Here is a 21,344-nt window from a genome sequence, read left to right as displayed (position 1 = left end):
CCCTCGAGCTTGGCTGTCGCTTCCATTAGAAATGTGTACCCAACGTTGAACCGGCGTCTTCTGATGGTCTCCACCCTGAACACGCAGAGTGGGCCATCCCTTCCCTCGCTGCAGCGGCCTTTGGCGCAGGGCAGTTATCGCGTCCCCCTCGGTTTTTAACGTTGAACAACCCCAACTCATTCAGTCTGTAATTAGCCACAGTCCCTGCCCCAAGCAGCTTGGGAGTGGGCCCGATCAGCCTGATGTCATTACTTCACCATGACAATTTTCTAACTAACTCCATGTGATATTCCATCTGTCTGACACTATTAAAAACTTTTTATATAGCCCTTATTATTGTAGTTGCTGAGCTTCCCGCAAACATCACAGTGAGGAAGGGAAGTGCCGTTATCCCCACCGAGGCACAGACAGACCGTGACCTGCCAAGATCACACAGCGAGTCGTATCAGAGAATTAAACGTTGGTCTCTAAAGTCCTTGGCCAGCTCTAGCTCTGTGGTGTGTTAACGTGGAGAATCGAGGTGCTCCTGAAGTGGCAAGCGGATAGGGAAAGTATGAAATTGTATGAGAGAATTTTATTATTTTTTAATAAAATCTCACTTTATTTTTAATAAAGGCAAGATTATCGGCATGATACCCCAGAAAAAAAGTAGTTAAGTACGACTTTTTTTTCAGTTTCTGTCTGAAGTAGTTTAATAACAACAAAATTATACCTTCTCAGACGTAACTGAGAAGCCATTTCATCCTCATGCACCAAGAAGTTTGCAGTTAAATTCTGTCTGATAAGTGCCAAGTTAAGACACTAGCACATGGGTAAAAGAACCTAAAGGTAGAGGGGTGGCCCTCAATTTTGTGTTCCAGAGCTTGCTGCTGTGTCATTTGCTTCCTACTTTATATTGTATGAAGAGTGTGTTAATGGGTGGCCCACTAAAGGCATCTGAAAGTCTCACCTGGCCTCCAACAAAGCGAAGCCTTCAAGCAGTACAGACTGGCAGGAGCACGTACATTTTTAGCTCTGCCCATGTACACTAATTCAGAATGAACTTTTTGCATCTGTGCTGTAGACAGATATATGAAAGTATCCTTTTGGCACTTCCAAAGTGTAACCGTTCTACCAAGACAACATTAATTCTGCTAAATCTGATTTTGCTCTTTACAAATGCAGTGCAGAGAGAAGGGGAGAGGAGAACCACCTTAGTTTTTGCTTGAGATGATGTCACTTAGTCAAAGGTTAACTCTTAAATCTTGGTTTATTTAACTCACTGAATATTTATCTGTAATGTGCATGGATTATATTGTAAAATCTCTTCAAGGGTCAATTTAGAACCTCCTAAGCAAATAAACACGAAATAAAAGAAAAGGCATTGGAACTCTTATCTATCTGAGAGCTCAACAAAAGGTATGCTCGCTTAATTTGAGCCGGGGGAGCTGGATGGAGATTGCGTTTAACCAGAAATGCTGGCAAAAATATGCGTCAGTAGAGCCAGAACCACGTGTGGCCATTCCACTTTAATTGTGCTTGTTTTAAAAGAGAGGTCTTTAACATTTACCCTCTCCATGCTTGCTGTCTCTTTATGAACTGAAAATAAAAAGCTCCCCAGGCAGTCATACTAAGACCTCAAGCCTAACATTTTTCAGCTGAGTCAAAAGCAAAACCTGTGCCGAATCTGCCCCGCGCATTTTTTTGTAGCCATAAGAAGATTTGAATTCTCTGCTGTTTTTTTTCCCCCAAGTCTCCAGGCCAGTCCTAACCCAGGGAGCGAGTGTTTTGATACTAGCTGTATCTGTCTCCTTGGTGAGGTCAAAGTCAGTGGCTGCAGTGCTGCTGGTTCAACGGCAGCCTGCTGTAATATACTACAAAACCCGAAAGTACGCTCAACAATAACAAAAGCATTAACCGCTGACCCACAACTCGGTGAAATTCAATCCCACCGTTAGGCAAACATGAAAATGGGATCCCAGAGGAAGGAAGGTTCAGACCAGAGAAACTGGGTGAGGAACACAGACAACGAGATGGAAGTTGTTGCAGACTGAGGAGAGAGTGGGGGAGTTGCCAGTTCAGCAGCGGGATCATATAATACCATAAATTTCAACATGCACTCAGCAGTCAGTGGTTTTGCTCCACTTTGGAACAAAGCAAACTAAAACTATTGATGATAAAGATACCCTTCACCATTTTAGGGACACGTTTAATGCGATATGATTTGATTTGCCAGAGGTTGCTTCAGATCTTCGTGTTTTCAGATACGCTTCAAGTTAGACGCTTGTGTCAATATGTAGGTGCTCACTGCAAGGCTGGAACGTTACAGGAACCTGGAAGAGCTTAGCGCCCGAGTCTGACTCAGTTTTATCTTCTGTCAGATGGTTACAGATTTGCACCACTGTAACTAAGTGTATTTCAGTGAGAGTCAGATGCCACACTCACGAGCACCCGAGAAAATACCAGTCATAAATCCCGTGTGTTTCAGCCCGCAGCCATGGGTGTGTGTGCTGTAAGGATTTCTGTATGCATTCGGCAACCATCGAATCATAGAATCATAGAATGGTTTAGGTTGGAAGGGTCCTCAAAGATCAGCTAGTTCCAGCCCCGCTTCCAACCCAACTACATCAGGTTGCTCAAAACCTCATCCAACCTGGCCTTGAACAACCATGATTGACAGGAGGCTGGAGCCGGGGGCACTGGCAGGACCGTGCGCTCTCTCCGTTGTTGTTACAGTGAGTTGCTTTTTTTCCCCCAGAACACACTCACTGCAGAAGACCATTCTCCTGAAGACAGCTTCAACCTGAACTCTGAGGACAGAAGAGAATACCCCGATCTCCAGGCTGCCCACCGGCCATTCCCTAAGCAGCGATTCAGGCAGGAAAACGGGCATACGTCCTTGCAAAGAGATGGACCCAGATCTTTTCTCCTGGATCTCCCAAACTTCCCTGACCTGTCAAAAGCAGATATCAATGGGCAGAATCCCAACATTCAGGTACAAATTTATGTTAACCTGTGATATTTTTTTATGAGCTGCACAAATTATTTTACTGAACCAAGAGAACTTTCAGCCTCGCTTCCATGGCATGCAGTCAGAACACCCTGTCTCTCTAGCAAGAACACCAAGAGAGGCATTATATATATATATATATATAATTTTTAATATATAATGTACTTTCTGTCTTAAGTGAATGCACAGATTTCTATTTTTTTCTGAATTTCTCTTTGGATAGTGTTGCTTGCCTAAGCGTGCGTATCAATATAGACCTATTAATGGTATTAAAGCCACCTTTGCTTTTGCCATTTTAGAACATATTCTGTTCATTGATATTAAATGGGTAATTTAAATTCTGTTTTTAATTCTCTGTTGCAAAATTTGTTTGTGAACAAATTCTCTTTTGGTGTGCTATTATAAAATGCAACCATCCCCAAAGGTTATAAGAGAACAAGTCTTTAAGTTTCAGCTCAAAATGTGGTCCTCTGCATGGAACTGAGACTTAAAGTTAATTTCTGCAGCAGCTGCCTGGAGTAAATAAAAGTTGTCTGCAAGCAACTTTGTTATATGTTGTTCCTCAAACTGTTCTTGGGTTTGGAATGGCCTCTTACAAGTCACTTGCATCTTGAAACTTCAAGGATTAGAAAGAGGAAAAAATGAGTGATTTGTTTTTAATTCAGAGCCTTAAAGCAAAATTGGCATTAATAAGCAGTCTTTTTTAACCAAAACAATAAATTGAAATGTTGTTCTGCCTAAGATGCGCTTATAAAAACAATATACTCATAGAACTGGTTTTCTGGTTAAATTAATTCCTAGCTTCTTATAGTCCCCAGCCTACAAAATTACCATCCTTTTGATAAATCTAAGAAGTACGTACGTAAAGATTTAATAGATCTATTGGTGAGGGACGAGAACAAACTGCCTCCAAGTTGACACTCCATTACATCACAGATGGCTTGCAACCTTAAGAAACCCAACAGATTTGGGGCAAGCACAACATGTGTTGAGTGTACACGTCCCTCACACTAGGAGAAGCCTTCCAGAAGGGCTTAGGAGGAGAAGGTAGGGAAACTATAGGTGTCCCAGATTGTGGCGTGAGGTAAATAGTGTAACATCATTGTTTGAACAGTATGTAAACTGCAGAGGAGGACAGAGAGACACAAAAACCTTCTTTGATTGGTAACAGCATTTAATGGAACAGATAAATGAGATGGAAACATTTCCCTAGCTTGTCTTTATAGTAACTGCTTCTGCTATGACCACTTTTTCCACCACTTGATCGTGGAAATGTGTCAGCCAACTATGTCAGCAGTTTTGCTGGAGTCAGAGAACTGGGAAGCCTCGTCCTGTAAACTGGAAAACATTGGGCAACATTAATCCCAGAGCTCTTGTGCACAAGGATCATCTTCTTTCAGAAACAGGCTCCCTAAGTTCTGCATTATATTTAGTCTGCTTACTTCAGTGCATAAATAGGGATAGACAAAGCTTCCTTAAGTTCTTGGTTGGCAGTCCTGCAGCAGGTCGGGCCTCATGGAGATAAAACGCATTAATTCATCACAGAGTCAAAGGAAGTTTATTTCTTTGCCTAAAGGTTGTAAAGGGTGGCCTACTCTTTTGGGAAAAACAGGATTATTGTGAATTCTTGCTCATTAAACAATACTGTACTCATCTGAATGGAAATAATGACACTTGTTGACTTGTAGATTTCTCATCAGCTGTTTGGCACGTGAAAGCAGAATTGATACGCGTTTTTCTTTTCGCACAATGACTTCGGGCTCTGTAAGTTACAATCCCGATGCTGTTAATTTAAAAGTCCTCGTAGGACAGTGAGGTTGGAAAGGAGAAAAAAGCCTGCGTGTGTTAACCCAGTACAATGGCCACATTTACCTCTCAAAGACCCACAGCTTCTTTTCTCTTTTACTAGTACAAATCTACATAGACCAAAAATAGCATTTTAAAGACAAATTATACATGGAAATTTTAAGAACCTAATAAATAGACATAAAACTCAGCCTGAAAAAGCAGGTTGAAAAGATACTCCAGTGAGTTCTCTTTATGACCATTCCTTCTCTGGTTTCCTGTGAGAAAGCAATTGTTGTATCAGGCCCTAGTTGCGTGCTCTTTCAGGGGGGAAGTGGTGGATATGAGAACACCATCACAGGAATTCAAAAAATTAACATGTCCTCAAGCTACCACCGCATTTATCAGGTGCTAATCAAATATAAGTATAGTGGATGGTCTTCTAGAAAAATCTCAGAAACAACAGTCTGAGCAGCACTAATCCAGACACTATTTGACTCTTTGCATGCAAGACCAGGATGACACTAACTGGTCTTCCCATGGCGGTCTAAGCCTTGTAAAATCTCTCATCGTTTCAAGTGGAATTTTATGCTTTAGCGTTGCCTCCACACTGGTGGAAGAGCGTAACTGCAGTAGCTGTTGTTGAGCAAAGGCTGGCTGTTTGGTTTGGGGATTTTTGATTTCCTTTTTTTCAGTCATTTTGACTATTCTGTCAATGCCTGGAAGACTTCTGGAAGAGAAGGTGATACAAAAACTAATAAAGCATTTTCTCCAGATTTGGCCTCACATGTGGAAAATCCCTTTCATGTAGGTTTGTGCTCGTTTTACAGACTCGCCGAGGGATGCAGACCTTGTAGTTGGGCAGGGTTATTCAGAGTAAGACAGAATTGTTCTTACTCCTGAGTAGCGGAATGAAGTCACATGCGAGGTGTATAGGAACCTGCTTTTTTCCCATTTCTGATGGGTTTTTCTCATCTGTTCCAACCAGCCGTCTACAATCTCTCAGCTCTTTTCTGCAGCTGATCCTCTGCTTGAAGCCAGATGCTTCAACTTGCAATTGAAATCTTGCTCCCATCCCTTTTCTTTTTACTTATATTTTCCCAGGCTTGTGTGCTGTTAGCAGGTAGTGCGCTGCTCTCTGTTGTCCCACTGCTTTGTTGCTTTCCTGCCAGTGCTGGACACCATGACAAATGAGAAAAAAGGGAAAACTCCTTACTGTTTGTCAGGCAAGAGCATTTTATTGATATTAATGCTCTTTGCAGAACTTGAATCTTGATCAAATTTCACAACCAGTATACCTGAAACACAGCTGGGTGAGTTGCAGTTGCGATGGATGCGTTAAACATTTTGGATGAGGAGACGGGTTCCAAGTGGAAACTGTGCAGAGTTAGGTAGGATTCCTGTCCTAAAAAACATATTGATGTGCCCTGGAAAACTGAAGTAAAACAGTGTATGGTTAAATCTGGTTTGATTAGTATCCTCGCTGTGAACCATAGGATTGGTAGTAACTGATAGGAGTGATTTTAAGGCAGAAATTAATGCCGCCTGCTTGGTGATGTGTTTTTGTCATTTGGCGTGAGGCCTGTGGGCCATATCCACCAGTCACACCACCCCAGTGCTGCTGTGTTAGCTTTATTTATGCTCTTTGGTATCTATTCAGTTTCTACCTTCTCTTAAAAACACATCTGCACAGAACCACCCACTCTAGGAACGTACGCAACAACAGATAAAAAAGGCTCTATGAAATGCTTTTAAAAAAGAACTGCACACTTCAAACCAGCTCTTCTCCAGCTAATCCATGGCTGTGTCCCTCACTTCCATCTATATCACATGTCACTTTTAACACAGATGTATTTTTTTGGTAGCATTTATATTTGTCATTTGAAGCTGCTGGTTTCACTGCATTGAAAAGCAACACCCTCTTGGTATCGTCACGAAAGACTCAGGAGTATCTGTAAAACTGAGCTCTGACCGTTACATCTCATCCCTAATCCAGCACAGTAAGAACTGGAGGTCTCCAGTAGTGCTTATTTCTTGGAATGACTTTAAGACTTACTATAGTTTGAGGTAGTAGCAAAGCAATTGTCCCTGTCATTAAATTAACACTGAGAAAAGCAGAGACAACATTTTCATTTTCTTGGTCCTTAGGCTGGATCTGTACCATGGAGAACTCGCTGCTCCCAAGACCATCTTCCCAGTCAGCATGCCTCCTTTGCTGAGCTAGCTGCAGCACCAGAAACACAGCGTAGCCGTGCCAGGAACTCGCTAGTCCTCTTAGCAAGCTGGAGAGACTAGTCGAGGCAGAGCAGGGTGCCAGAGGGCCACAGTTAAACCACTTTCAACACCAGGGCTGTTAGTACCTCTGCACAGATTTCTTAATGTCATGGTGTAACAAGAGCTCGCTGCGGAGTGCAAACTTCAGAGCTGGGTTTCGGACCAGATTTTTAATTCTGGGCTTCAGCTGGGCCCATCAGAGAGTGCAACTAGGGTTGACAACATACAGAGACAAATTTCAGCTTTTGAGTCACATTGTCTACTTTGCTCTCAGCAAACTTTGAGGGTCCATCACATTCCTTTCAAAAAGTCCAGAAAACTGTTCCAAGTGAGCTGCCATGACATAACTGGAAGTAAATTGATGTCACTACTGATATCATTTGAACTGAAGGTGTTATGTGGTGTAAATCTAAATTCAACATTTCAATATCTTATGATGAACTCATTTCTGTTGTGCTGTTCTAGTTACCTCATTGCTGACTTGCACATATCCACCTTTACAGAATGACAGGTTCTGCATTGAAAACTTGCATAAGTTGCATGAAGGAAGCTGAGGATAGAAACGTCATAGAATCCACTGCTTGCGCAATATTGCAAAGGTAGTTTTTCCTGGAACATAATCTTCCAGTTGCTTAGGGCAATGTTTACACCATTAAAGTGAACTCAGAAACATTGTCTTAGTAAACAGGATGAGGTACACAGAACTTTTTGTGCACTCCAACAGGCAGGGAAAATATTTATCTTCTGTATGTTTTTGGCCAGGAGAAAATTGGATGTTGGTGTCTCAAGACATCTGTGCTTGATACGTTAGTTTCATTAGAAATTGACTGCAAATCTGTTGTTTTAATGTACCTATGCCAACTATTTTTAACAATTTTTAGAGGAACGTCCTTATTTATAGCTGATACAATCATAAAAGAAGTGGCTTCATTTTAGATTTGAATACTTCTGGAGATGATTGTGGATTTATACCAGAACCATGTTACCACAGACATTTTGGGAAGCTTGAGAAAAAAAAATAACCTTTACACTTTTGATAATCTCTGGAAGAAGAAATCAGAGAAAATGAAGTCTTTAAAACAATCTCCAAGATAGGAATACTGAGCTAGGTCTATTTTTTAATTTTTAAGAGAACATCTTTTTGTTGGAGTAGTTAAACAGCACGAAAGCTTTTCCAGAGCTGCTTTAGATGCCTGTTTTTAATGACTCTAGTTCAAGGTCTGGTTTCTTTTTTTCATTTTTATAAATAACTCCCAGTATAGAAACGGATCAAACAAGATACATGTTTGTGTATCATATATGTGTATGTGTATTTGTACTGGTATACTCACGGGCTAATGTTGTTAAGGCCGTCTGTAAGTACTGGGGAGAACTCAGTGAATGACGATTTCTCAAAATTTTAGACTGGGATGGGAGAGCCATTGCTCGCCCAAAGCAGCAGCCTCTTCTCACACCTCTGCCTGAACTTTTGGGTCATACCACGGAGGGATTACGAGGATTACTCACTGATTCCCTCCCTGCCTCTGGAAAGGTGCATTAGAGTTAATGGGACTGGGCAGAGCATAGCTGAGTCTCTGGAAACAAACAGAGCCAGACTCGACTGAAGTTGTCTTTTTTTTAACTTCCAAGAGTGGCAGTTCAGACAATCTCTGGGTTCTTTATAGAATTTCTTTCACTCTGTGGTTTTTATGCCACGAGTTAAAAAACAACATGGTAATCAAAGCTTAAAACAAGGGCGAGAAGAATATAGGTGTGTGTCAGACTACCACATTGGATTTTGCTTTTAGTATGTGCGTTTTTTAAATAGACTATTTAAAAAATCCTGCTTATGCGGGATGGATCTCTCTCCCCAGACCTCTCATCTTTTTGAGACAAAGGGATTATTAATTGGAGTAAGGTCTCAGGCCTCAACTTCTTGCCTGTTTGTGGGCGACAAAGCACTGTATTACTGCAAAGTGAGTTACAGTCATGCTGGAGAGGAAAGAGAGCGGAAGAACCCCTTCCCTGCCCAGGTACCACTGAGAGAAGCACCGTGTGATTTCACCTGCTGCGGACAAGCGCACCTGCCCTGGGCACTGGGTCACCCCGGTGGGTTGTGGCTTCCCCGTTTGCTCCACGTTAGCTAGCTCTAAGCCAGACGTAAGAGGGTTTTGTTGCAGGGTAAGCTCCTGTGTGTTGGAAAACTCATTTTAAAGGCCTTTGTAATAAGCCTCCTTGGTAGCAAACACAGACTGAAGCGGGATATCTGATTGTGCAGACGTGTCTTGAAAGGAAGTTAGTGGCAGTGCTGCTGGAGGTCTGATGAGGTCTCACGAGCCTGGAATTTTGTGCATTACACCTGCCTCTTTTCCCCAGTGTAGCATGCAGCCCAACAGAAGTTTCTCTGTCCCTACAAACCCTCTTTTGCTTAAACTGCCTTGGCACCCTGAGTAAGTATTTTATATCAGAGCCCTATGGTTCTACAAACTGTACTTGACTGAAATCATGGAAGTTCGTCCCAACTCACTATCACGATTACCAAAAGCAAATGAAATGGAAATAGATGATCTTTGAGGTCCCTTCCAACCCAAACCATTCTATGATTCTATGATTACCAAGTGCCCCCTGCCTTTTTTTAAGAGAGGGTTTTGTCTGGGGTTTTTTTTGGGGGGGGAGAGGGGGGTGTTTTTTCACTTTGCTGAGTCATTGCTTGCAGAGTTACTGTGGTCTTAGAAATACTTGCCACTAAAGTGCCAGAGTCGTACTGATTTTCACGTGGGCAGTGCTAAAGCCCTGCAACCGGCCAGCAGCGCGCAGCGTTAGACACGCAGCAACACTATTTCCTTTCACTTATTGTGAAAACTCTGTTTTGCTTGGATAGATGCAAGAATTTTGAATGCCTGAACTAACCCTGATGTTTTCGAACTTATGAAATCCGTTTTAATTCTTGGTCTGTAGAAACTGAGGTTTAATGAAGTAATCGTTCCAATTCCATATTTAGTCTGGGAGTAAAATATCTCTTGTGTAAAGATGCTATTAGGCTGACAACTGCACTTTCCCTTGGTCTTGCTCTTTCTCCCAGTGGAGCTTCTTAGTAGCCTCAAAGTTGTTTCGTTTCAATGGCTTGGTCTATGGTCAAATGCAAAGCATGAAATAAATGCAAAATCTCCTCTCTCCAAAAAGGATGCGTTGGCATTGTCTTCTTGCCTGTGCAGCTGTGTCTGCAGCTACGAAGCTATGGCAGCAGTTCTGTTTTGCTTCCTATGTCACGGTCCTCTGTGGATCACAGGTAGCTGAAGAAACACGGACACTTTTTTCTTTCTTTTTCTTGTGTGTGTCTTGTGATTTTACTAATAACAATTGTATAAAACTAAACCTTTTATCCAAAATGCGAATGCATAGAGCTACATAAATTACTTTTAGCATAATAGTACATTATTCTGGTTTTCCTGCTTTTACATCCTGATTTTCATGGATTACTGTCTTGAAAGACTGCTTTGTAAATCTATAAAACATGAAGAGTACCTATTAAACATTACAGGTGTATCTGATAGTCACTTCTGTACCATTGCTTTAACTTTTGGTCAGTCCTGAAGTGGTTAGGCAGTTGGACTAGATGATAGTTGTAGGTCCCTTCCAACTGAAATTGTTTTCTATTCTGTTCTATTCAATTCGATTCTGTGGGGGTTTTAGCCAGTCCAGTGTAATCACTGAACTGCATTAGCATGAAGGATCAGAGCATGTTATCATTTATGTGCACCATGCTATGCTTGCATGACTCATAGAGCCTGGGTTTCTGATGGCTAGTTCCTATTTCTAACTAAATAGCCACCTATATGCACGCACAGTATTGAAGAGCTTCATAATTATACATTGTTCAGAACAGAAAAGCAGTCATCAAGGGTGTCACTACGCAGAATTATATTTACATTCATGATGTCTGTGAGGGAACTGGGCAGCACAGTTTGAATCCTGGCTTGGGGCTTCTGTAGGAACCGTAAATGCATTGTATATCATTATACTCTCCAGTACCAAAAGAGAACCTACTTCATAGAATCATAGAATCATAGAATGGTTTGGGTTGGAAGGGACCTCAAAGATCATCTCGTTCCAACCCCCCTGCCATGGGCAGGGAAATCCTCCACTACACCAGGTTGCCCAAAGCCTCATCCAACCTGGCCTTGAACACTGCCAGGGATGGGGCATCTACAACTTCTCTGGGCAGCCTGTTCCAGTACCTCACCACCCTCAATGTAAAGAATTTCTTTCTTATATCTAACCTAAATCTGCCCTCTTTCAGTTTAAATCCATTGCCCCTTGTCCTATCACTACACACCCTTGTAAAAAGTCCCTCTCCAGCTTTCCTGTAGGCCCCCTTTAGGTACTGGAAAGCTGCTATAAGATCACCCCGGAGCCTCCTCTTCTCCAGGCTGAACAGCCCCAACTCTCTCAGCCTATCTTGATAGCAGAGGTGCTCCAGCCCTCTGATCATCTTCGTGGCCCTCCTCTGGACTCGTTCCAGTAGCTCCATGTCCTTCTTGTGTTGGGGACTCCAGAGCTGAACACAGTATTCCAGTGGGCTGGAATATTGCTTAATTCACTTGCTTCAGCGGGCTTAGCAGCGACTGACTCGGCGATGGTTGAAAGAGCTGCTGGCTCTCATCCCTGCAGAGTGTGGTTTCACACAGCATGACAGCCCACGTCGTTGTGTGATGGAAGCGCTGGTGCTGTGGGGAGCCTGTGCCGGGGATGGGCTGAGCTGCCGCTAGAGGCCAAGGCAGATGCAAACCCGGCAGAGACCCTCAGCTCTGCGTCTCCCACCTTCACACTCGTGGACTTATTTAATCCTGACTTGAGTCAGCCCAAGTCCTTGGAACAGGCTCGGCACACTGGTGTGCTTCGTGCTTGCCTCAAATTCAACCTCGGTGTAATTAGCTTAGCAGATTTGGTTTTATTTTTCCTGGTCATATATGTTTGAGTTTAAACATCTTTTCTCATAAGGCAGAAAATTCTGCTGCAAAGATTTTAGGCACAGCATGGGTTATTATTTTGTGCAGGATTTTTCCTAGCCTTTGTTCCAAGGTCTGATTCAGCAGAGGTAGCAGAAGGAATCACTCAGCCGCTGCATATCTCTGGCCTCAGTAATCCACATATGGTTTACAACACACGAACCCTACAGAATTACACGGCCCCTTTGCAAGGCAACACCAGTCATTCGTCTTCACTGTATAGAAAGTTTCCCACTGACTAGGAGGAGATACTGACCGACAGGCTGGTCTGTTTTGAATCCTATAGGTTACCATTGAAGTGGTGGATGGCCCCGACACAGAGACAGACAAGGATCTCCAGAAAGAGAGCAGCAAGCCTAGCTGGCCAGTCCCATCACCTGACTGGAGAAACTGGTGGCAGAGGTCCTCCACCTTGACTCGCATGAGCAGTGGTGACCAGGACTACAAGTATGACAGCACTACTGAGGACAGCAACTTCCTAAACCCTCTCGGTGGGTGGGATAGTCATGCACCCAGCCACCGGACGTTTGAGTCCAAGGAGCAGCCAGAGTATGGTAAGTTTGCGTTCCAGGCCTCTTATGGGCATCTTGGGATTGTAAAAACGAGTTTGGGGGAAATGAGAATGGTGAGGCATCACTGACAGTAGGCCAAGCAAAATAGAATTTTTCAACATGTGGCTTTTGTTCATCAGCTTTTAAATACAAATCTGTGCAGATGCACAAGCTGTACTGTGGTAGCTGCATTCCACTAGTAAGTCTATAATCTTGAAAATGATACCAGTTATCCCATAAGAGGACCTTTTTTTAGTCCTAAGTGTACTTTTTTAAAAGCAAGGGAAACAAGGTTTCATATTTATTTTTAGAGTAAGGATAAGTACAAATTTAGAATCGTGCGGTGGTTTGGGAACTAAAATATAATTATTGGATAAATAAGCAAGATCTAAAATGTGGTAGTATTTGGTGGGTACGGAAATAAGATGAATTATGTTGGTGCATGTGTGGGGAGTGGCACATGCAGCAGGAACATCGTGTATTTGCGTGTGTGATTCTCTTCCAGATGTGTCATGGCGAAAACAATTGTTTTCAGCTTGTTGTATGAAACAGTTGCAGAAACTAGAAACAGAGGAGCTACAGTTTTTCACTGCCCCAACAGGCTGTAACTGTTCACATGGGAATGACTCGAGGGAGGGAAGCTGATATGTGCTCACAGGTAGCTCAAAGCCTCTCAGATCTAAGTTGTATGTAAATACAGAAGATTTTTAGTTGGAGCAGGGTTTCAAAGCCACAGTACTTTCACCCTGGCACTTCTGTTGCGTTCCCTAGATACCTCAGAGTGGCTGTCATGCATTGATTCTGTCTTATTTTTCCCTCATTTTGGTTAAGTCCTAGAGCCCTAACAATTGAGAGAGACTTTTCGTGGCATGGTGTACTTAAACACATACATCTGCATTAAATTTTGCGGCCAGGAGATTAACGTCTATCCCTTCCTTTCGCACCTGCGTTTATTTGTGGGCACACTTTATTGCCAAGAGTTCATATATTAGGTAGTTACTCATTTAGGTAAAATAAAATTGCTTTTGCAAATAATTGTGGTAGGAAAAAAATAATAAGAATTACAAATATAAAAATAGGAAGAACAGGTTGAGCTCCAGCTGAAAGTCTTAACGTGGTATATTTAATACTAAGTACTGTGTGTTTCATAGTGCAGTATAAACATTAGGTAAGTAGTCCTAAAAATTATCCTAGAGCTCTCTGTCGTATATGAGAGCACCCTACTAATTGCAAAAGACTCCTGGCCTTCTGACTGATGTAAAATGTTGTGTGCCATTGGTCTTGGCCAGGAGGATGTACCAGCAGGTCCTGCCCGTATGGGGCTTTTGTGCTAGTTCCAGCCATTGCCCTGCTCACACGTTTCATGGCTCTATCTCCCTCGTCCTGCCACTGTCAAAAGCACTGCATGGCGTTCTGCCTGCCCTTCCTGGGCCTCCCAGGCTGCCCTCTTTGACAAGCATTGCACCTGCTCATCCTCCCTCTTCCTCACCAGCCACGTGGAGAAAAAAAATCAGAGGCAGAAAAGAGCTGGGAAGGAGAGCAGGGCCAGGGAGAGAGGGCAGGTCACATTTTCCTAAGAATTCTTATGCCTTTTCAGATTGCTGTAGTGTCTGCCTGTTGGCAAATCCCAGAATCGTGGGTCTTTGCACACAGGCGGTAGCCACGTTCCCACCCACATCACACCATGGACACCTGATTCGAGTGTGGTGGCTTCTCGATCGGCACCAGTGTAAGAAAAGGAGGAAAAGCACATAAGGTCCCTGCCACGAGGAACTCACATCTAGGCAGCTTGCTACGAGTGAGATATATAACCTCCCCATACTCCTGGCAATAAATGTTTAATAGCACCCCACAGAGTTGTCGTCAGTCATTACATATGGTATAAATCAAGTTACGTGTTCTACTAACCAGCTCAGGAAGCCCACAGACAGCATGGCAGTGGGGGGGGAGCAGGAATCGCGTGTAGCACAGAGGCCAGTGCAGGCAGGGATCTGTCCCTCTGTCTTGCCCGTACATACATGTTCAACCTACAGCTGTGGAGCAGGGCTGGCTCAGAGTCACTAAACCAAATTTTGCTTTGCTACCAGTGCTGGTTTAACCCAAATGAGCAAAGGCTGCAAGTTACGATCACAGGGTCAGTTAAACATCTCCTGTAGGCTGCAGAGAAATCCGTTAAGCCAGGTGTTCCCTAGTGAGAGACAACACTCAGCTGGGGAGGCCAGTGGGAATGCAAGAAAACTGGGATTGGTTCATGGACCTCATTTAGTGGCTTTCACAAGGTGGGATGTGCAACAGTTGGCAAAGAAAGGAGATGGGCTCTAAGGGGTTTAGACGCTTACAGTGGCACTGAGCCACAGTGGTGCAGACTTGGTATCATTCGCCCTTGGCTGTCTACCAGAAGAGAATAAAGTTGTGATTCGTTTTCCTGCTAGTAAACAGTCAGATTTGATGTTATTTGATAATTCACGTGAAACACTACAAATTGCACATTGTTCTGGGTGCAAGATGTGTATGCAGTTCCCTATATTCATGGCAGTATTCCGCTAATATCTGTTTCCTGTTCAAGGGACTGGAAAACAAAATTGCGATTTTTCACGCGTGACCCTCAAGCCTCCTATAGTACACCATTCGTTGTGTCTTAAAAATTAATTGATTATTGTGCTATTGCTGTGTGTGTGCTGAAAAAAAACCCTTCATTTATGCTGTGCCTGGTTAGTCTGTGGTCAGAAAATCTATTCCTGTATATAGGGAAATGATGTGAATAGATGTGTACTGTTAGTTCATGACCCAGCATTGCAGCCGAGGATTCTCAGCTGCCAAAAGGTCAAAAGAGAAAGGAAATATTTTTTCAAATAATGTTGCATGCATTTCCCCAAGGAGCATCAAGTGTGAAAACCATTTAAACAGCAGGCTTACACCTGGCATTTCGCCCAAGCTTCAGGTAGAGACATCTGGATTCCATTCTTGTTTTGCTTTCTTAATAAGAAACACTACACAGTAGTTTTGGGTAGTAGGAGTTGTGTTTCTTCATTTCCTTCCTCATCCTTGTTCTTACACAGACTATATTGATGGCGAGGGAGACTGGAGCCCGTGGTCCCTTTGCAGCGTCACCTGCGGGAGTGGCACCCAGAAGCGGACGAGGTCCTGCGGGTACGCCTGCACTGCCACGGAGTCACGGACCTGCGACCGGCCCAACTGCCCAGGTGTGACCGTGTTCCGGAGGGGAGTGGGCAGGGGTGGACGAGGGAGGGGGAGGAGAGCCCCCCCGTGCACAAAGCCCAGCGCCCGTTTGTTCCCTGGCTAGGTAGGAGTTTCACTGGGAAGAGACACGCTGGTTCTCAAGGCCATTTATGAAATGGCAGGTTCTTTGCTGGTAATAATGTGCTGCTAGATGCAGTCTACTGTCCTCTGGGACTTAAAAGACAAATACAGGCTTTTTTTAGGTTACGGCAGTAATTTTTATGCCCAGTACATTTTGTGTTCCAAAGGGTGTAATCTACTCTCTTGAAAGAAATTTGTAATAATTTTAGAATTTCAAAAGAGCTGTGCTGACTGTTACCTCAGCAGAGAGCTCCTGTTTTGCTGTGCAGTGACTGGACATGCTTGTGTTGTGAACAAATAGCTCCTCTCCAGTTACCTGGCTTTTAAATTTTGTGCCTAATGTATACAGAGTTGCTTTAAGACTCCATGTGTATTAATAGGAAAAAAAATACTTTAAATACCTGCTTTACATTTCACTCCAGACATTTTGGGTTCATTGGACATTAAGCTACAAAATTTCCTGTCCTAGAAAGTCCATGTTAGGGTGGAAGTGTCATCTCTGCCTCATTACATGTTGCTTGATAACTGGAGGATTATCAAACAGCAAGTTTGGTCCTGCAACAGATGTGCACAACGGGATGAAGGAACATATAGTTTTGGCTTGAATGTATTCCGAAAATATGGCCAAGGAGCCTTGCCTTAGCTCCTACCCCTCAACAGTCGTTGACATTTAAATGCCAGTAACGGAGGTGTCTTTACCATCGTGCAGTTTTTCACTTTGGTCAAAGCAGGGCTGAGCACTCAAAGCCACATCATAAAAATTTAAAGCTGCTATGGAATATTTGCATATGATCTTCTTGAAATGCTGCTGTGTGTTTGGATTTAGGCAAGTTTGTGATGCAGCGATGCCGTAGTTGCCACCATGCACGGGATATGTGCAATGTCAGTACTTCCCAAGATCAGAGAGAAGTAAAAGCACGTGCTGTGGCAGCTTGCATTTCACCGAGTTTACTTAATGACTCAGAAAGGCAGAAATTCTTAAAACTGGAGGTCAGGGTTTTTTGATGGGAAGTGAAATGCCAGCAGTGCTGGAGAGAAGGCTCTCGGAGCCTCAGTGAGGGAGCTGGAGAGAAGTTTCTCACTCACAGATAGATGCAGGCATCCACTGCAAGGTAACGGCTGCTAGGCGGGTCAGGAGAAAAAGGTTTCTGAATGCTCTCATACATCCTAAAACCTCAATAATAAGGGGTTAATTCCAGAAGAAAGCATGTAGCCCCCAGTTATATTCTCCACTATTTATTACCAGCTGGCATCAAACAGTGGCAAACTTGAAAGAATGTATTATGTCATATAACAGACCCCCAACGATCAGCAAGGAAAATATATTCACTCTTTGAGGCTGTGCTGACATTTTTAAAATTACAAGGGCAAAGCTCAGCTTCTGCTGTTTATAATTCCAGCAGTGAATTACTGCCTTGTAATGGGTTCTTGGATATCTGTTATTCTGCATCTACTGCTGAAGTGAAGGCAAAACCCTATGATAATTTTATTGAAAAGCGGCCTGAGGCTGTTTTGAAGCTTTGCAAGCCACTATTATGTCCTCGTTCAGGAGATCAGGAGAAAGTTCATTGGCAAGAAGATGGATGGTGAACAGACTTCATTATTAACCATATAGTTATCACGTATTAAAGAGCTTTCTGCTTTCTGTGGAGGTCTTTAATTCAGTGGAAAGGTAAAAAAAAAAACAACAAACAAACCTGTTCAAATGCTTCTTTGAGGAGACATTTGTTTTAAGGCTACATAGCACAGAAACATTAGGGAAACATTAGGCTGGTCAGTAGGCCAACCTAAAGCAGCAATGAAAGGATGCTTAATTACTTTGGCAAGATGAATTAATACGTTTTCTGGCAATCCATGTTTCTCTCTACTGATAGCAAACACTTAACTGGAGGTTGTCGGAAGATCCTGATGTATTAAGATCCTGGTATTTTATTTGATTGCTGTAGGTAGTGGGGGATGGGCTTGATTGGAGAGGTTATTTATCTCTCACCTACTCACACCTTTCAACTCCCTAGCACTGGGAGAGACCAACAAGCACCAGTCTTCTTGTAATAGCATCGTTCTTCCTCATACTTCCTAAAAAACATTTGCCCACATACAGATAGGAACTTATTCACCTGTCTTCAGGCACGTCGCTCTGTTACAGAAAGCAGCACAAAGGCTGTCTCCTTTAGACATCGCATTTTACCCAGGGCTTTAGAGCTTCCAGTGGACACTTGTTTTTATTTTGTTAGTCACTTGTGATAGATGCTCTGGAGAGGGTGCTGGTCATGTAAAGCTGACCAGGTGGCTGTTGGTGAAGTGTGTGCAAAGCTCCCCCCTGAGTTACTGGTTGATGCTGGCAAGCCTTGCGTTGGGAAGAGGAAGAACCAAATTGGTTCCCTCACTGCTGTCCCTGCACTGGGATCATAACTGACCAGTTTGTTGTTTAAATATAATCTAAGCTCTAAAACTTGAAAACTTTTGGCCTTTGGGCTGAGCTAATGCTTTATCTTCCTAACACCACCGATTCCTTGGTCGTTATGCTTTTAAATGAGCACTCCCTCCAGCAGCAACTCCAGATTATTTCCCTGCCGAACTAAAGCACCTTGCAGACCTGGGGGAGGAGGGGATGGCAGGGAGGCAGTTGATTGCATTGTGTTTTAACAGGAAAACACCACCACTAACACACGTGTTTGTCTTAGGGATAGAAGATACCTTCCGGACAGCTGCCACAGAAGTGAGCTTGCTTGCAGGAAGCGAAGACTTCAACGCTACCAAACTGTTTGAAGTTGGTAAGCAGCCTGGTCAATCTTTCAGTACTAGATAAGAGCCTTCCTTAGATTTTCCTGTTTTGACTCTTACTGTGGGACCAAGATTTTGAATTTACCATTAAAAGTGTCAGTAAAAGTGGCCATTTAGAATCCTGCTTAAGTTTATGACCTGAACCTTAGCTTGCTTCTGTCATAGAATCTTTCACTTCTTAACACATTTACGTGCCTCTTTCATTATAAAATGATTCTTCTCTGTCCTAGTTTGGAAAAGAGCTGTAAGGCTGCACACTAACGGAGGGACAGGAATCAAACACTTTAGCATTTTGCTGAAACAAATGGATAACAGTATAAAAGCATTTTAGGTACAGCTGTCACATTAGAAAAAAAAAGACAATGACTTTTATGAGCGTGCACAGCTTTTGTAACTGTGTGCACTGCAGTGAGGCTAGCTAAAGCAATTTTACAGGGCATGACTCAATCCTGATCTATCTAAAATGCAGCCCAACCTCTGTAATGTTCTAATTTCATCCCTCCAACGAAACCATAGTGTGGCCACTCTTAGACACTGGCTGCCGGACTAACTGGATAAGTAATGTAACCCAGCACCTCCCTCCTATGGTGGTAGAGCACAATAGTTAATGACAGCTGGGATAGGCCCCTTGAAGGAGATAGGAAAACAGGACACAGATCACTAAGTAAATATTTTGCAAGAATGTTTGCTGTAAGAGTTTTAGGTCTCAGTCTTTGCCATACTCCAAAATCCTGTTAAGTAAGTGTGGAGCAAGATGTCCAGGGGTTTTTTTGAAAGCCTGTAGCATGATAGAGACGCCTTAAACAATGTTTCAGGCAGGAGATGTTTAACTGGATTCTCCCAAGACTCTTGCAAAATAATAAAGTGTCAGTATTAAATATGCTACTAGCCTATAAATCTCTTTAATCTCAGCTATAAATCGTGGCTCTGGTGGCATTAGTTCCTCTTAAGGTACAGACACGCTGATATTATGTCACATATGCCCTTTTAGAATCTGAATTACTTTTGGTTGTGTTTGTGAGAAGCCAGCTAAGATGTCAGTCTTCATGTTTGAACTATAGCTGCTTGAAATACCCCTTTGGGAAGATGGAGACCAAATAGAAAAAAGTATTTATTAGCTTATGGAAAGACTGAATTAGGGCTTAATGATGAACTTCAGAAAAAGTGATCCAGGCCTTCCTTGCCATCTTGGTATTTCTAGTGTCACAAGAAACTTAATCCTTTCAAACACATTTGAATGTGCTGTTCTTACAAGGTGAGTGTGAGGACTAAGGGCCTAAACTGGAGACTGGCATCAAATCGCTGTGATTTCCCTATTTCAGTTCGTCGCTTGTAATCCCATGATAGCGTCTCTTGTGCCGCATGGGGATATCGGCAGCTTAGTTAGAATTTGCCAGGTAGCAGAAACATTGAGGATTCTCACTGGCATGGTGCTGCACCATAACTCAGACTAGCAGTGCCCGAGACCCTAAAGCCAGTCACACGTGTGATTTCTTTATCTGACAAGCCAGCACGTTAACACGTTGCAGGCAGCAAGACAAGCTTTTACTGCCCTTTCTTTCTTAAGCAAAGCGCTGACGCTGAACAGTTAGGTTTTACTCATTTGTTACCTCTGATCATAAGAACTGGGATGCTGCATAATGTGTCTTAAGTTTCCATTTCCTGCCCTTAAACAGATACTGATAGCTGTGAAAGATGGATGAGCTGCAAAAGTGAGTTCTTGAAGAAATATATGCACAAAGTGGTCAATGATCTTCCCAGCTGCCCATGCTCCTACCCCAGAGAAGTTGCATACAGCACTGCTGAAATCTATGATCGAATTAAGAGGAAAAACTTTCGCTGGAAAGATGCAAGTGGTCCAAAGGAAAAACTGGAGATCTATAAGCCCACCGCACGATACTGCATCCGCTCCATGCTCTCTTTGGAAAGCACAACGCTTGCAGCCCAGCACTGCTGCTATGATGATAATATGCAGCTGATTACCAGAGGGAAAGGGGCAGGCACACCGAACCTCATCAGCATCGAATTCTCAGCAGAACTCCATTACAAAGTGGACATTCTGCCCTGGATTATATGCAAAGGTGACTGGAGCCGATACAATGAAGCACGGCCTCCAAACAATGGGCAGAAGTGTACAGAAAACCCTTCAGACGAAGACTACTACAAGCAATTTCAAGAAGCACGGGAATACTGAAAAGATTTTCCTCCTCTTCAGACACAAAATCAGCATTCGTTTCCTGGATGCCAAAGAACTGATAACAGCTGCTGCATTGTCTCCTTGGCAGGAGTCGATCAGTTTTTTCCTAACGAATGTATATAGTTGTAATATAATACATAAGTATTTTTCTTAGTGTGTGTAATTTATAAACACATATCTCTCTATCTCACACACACCTATTTTTACATACAGACATGCATAAAACTTGTCCTGGTAGGATTTTATACTGCAATAACATTCATTTAATAATGTGCATTTCATTTTATTCCCCAACTATAACATGGCGGGGGGGGGGGGGGGAGGGGGAGGCGGGGCGGGCAGCTGCCATCACCATCAGGCCCCAAGGTCCCAGCTGAGGAGGGCACATACTTAAAAGTTATTATAAACAATAGGATTGAAAAATGTACTCTTCCATATGGGAATGGTTTACAAGA

At 43.0% G+C, this 21,344-nt stretch overlaps 1 protein-coding gene across 2 annotated transcripts in view; it reads left to right on the top strand.

The window, feature by feature from the left end:
• Positions 1 to 20,886, top strand: part of ISM1 (isthmin 1) — a 40,706-nt gene extending 19,820 nt beyond the window's left edge. The window contains exons 3-7 of one of the 2 annotated variants that reach the window (XM_086631106.1): positions 2,738 to 2,974; positions 12,323 to 12,590; positions 15,647 to 15,790; positions 18,593 to 18,682; positions 20,369 to 20,886. In XM_086631106.1, the coding sequence (XP_086487232.1) occupies positions 2,738 to 2,974; positions 12,323 to 12,590; positions 15,647 to 15,790; positions 18,593 to 18,682; positions 20,369 to 20,886 (1,257 nt within the window). The remainder of the gene's footprint in view (positions 1 to 2,737; positions 2,975 to 12,322; positions 12,591 to 15,646; positions 15,791 to 18,592; positions 18,683 to 20,368) is intronic. The other variant, XM_086631108.1, reaches the window with a different exon arrangement.
• The last annotated feature ends 458 nt before the right edge of the window (positions 20,887 to 21,344 follow it).

The sequence above is a fragment of the Tauraco erythrolophus genome, chromosome 2 (genome assembly GCF_009769465.1).
Source record: "Tauraco erythrolophus isolate bTauEry1 chromosome 2, bTauEry1.pri, whole genome shotgun sequence".
Classification (NCBI taxonomy): domain Eukaryota; kingdom Metazoa; phylum Chordata; class Aves; order Musophagiformes; family Musophagidae; genus Tauraco; species Tauraco erythrolophus.
This window is presented reverse-complemented; position numbering and strand designations above follow the sequence as displayed.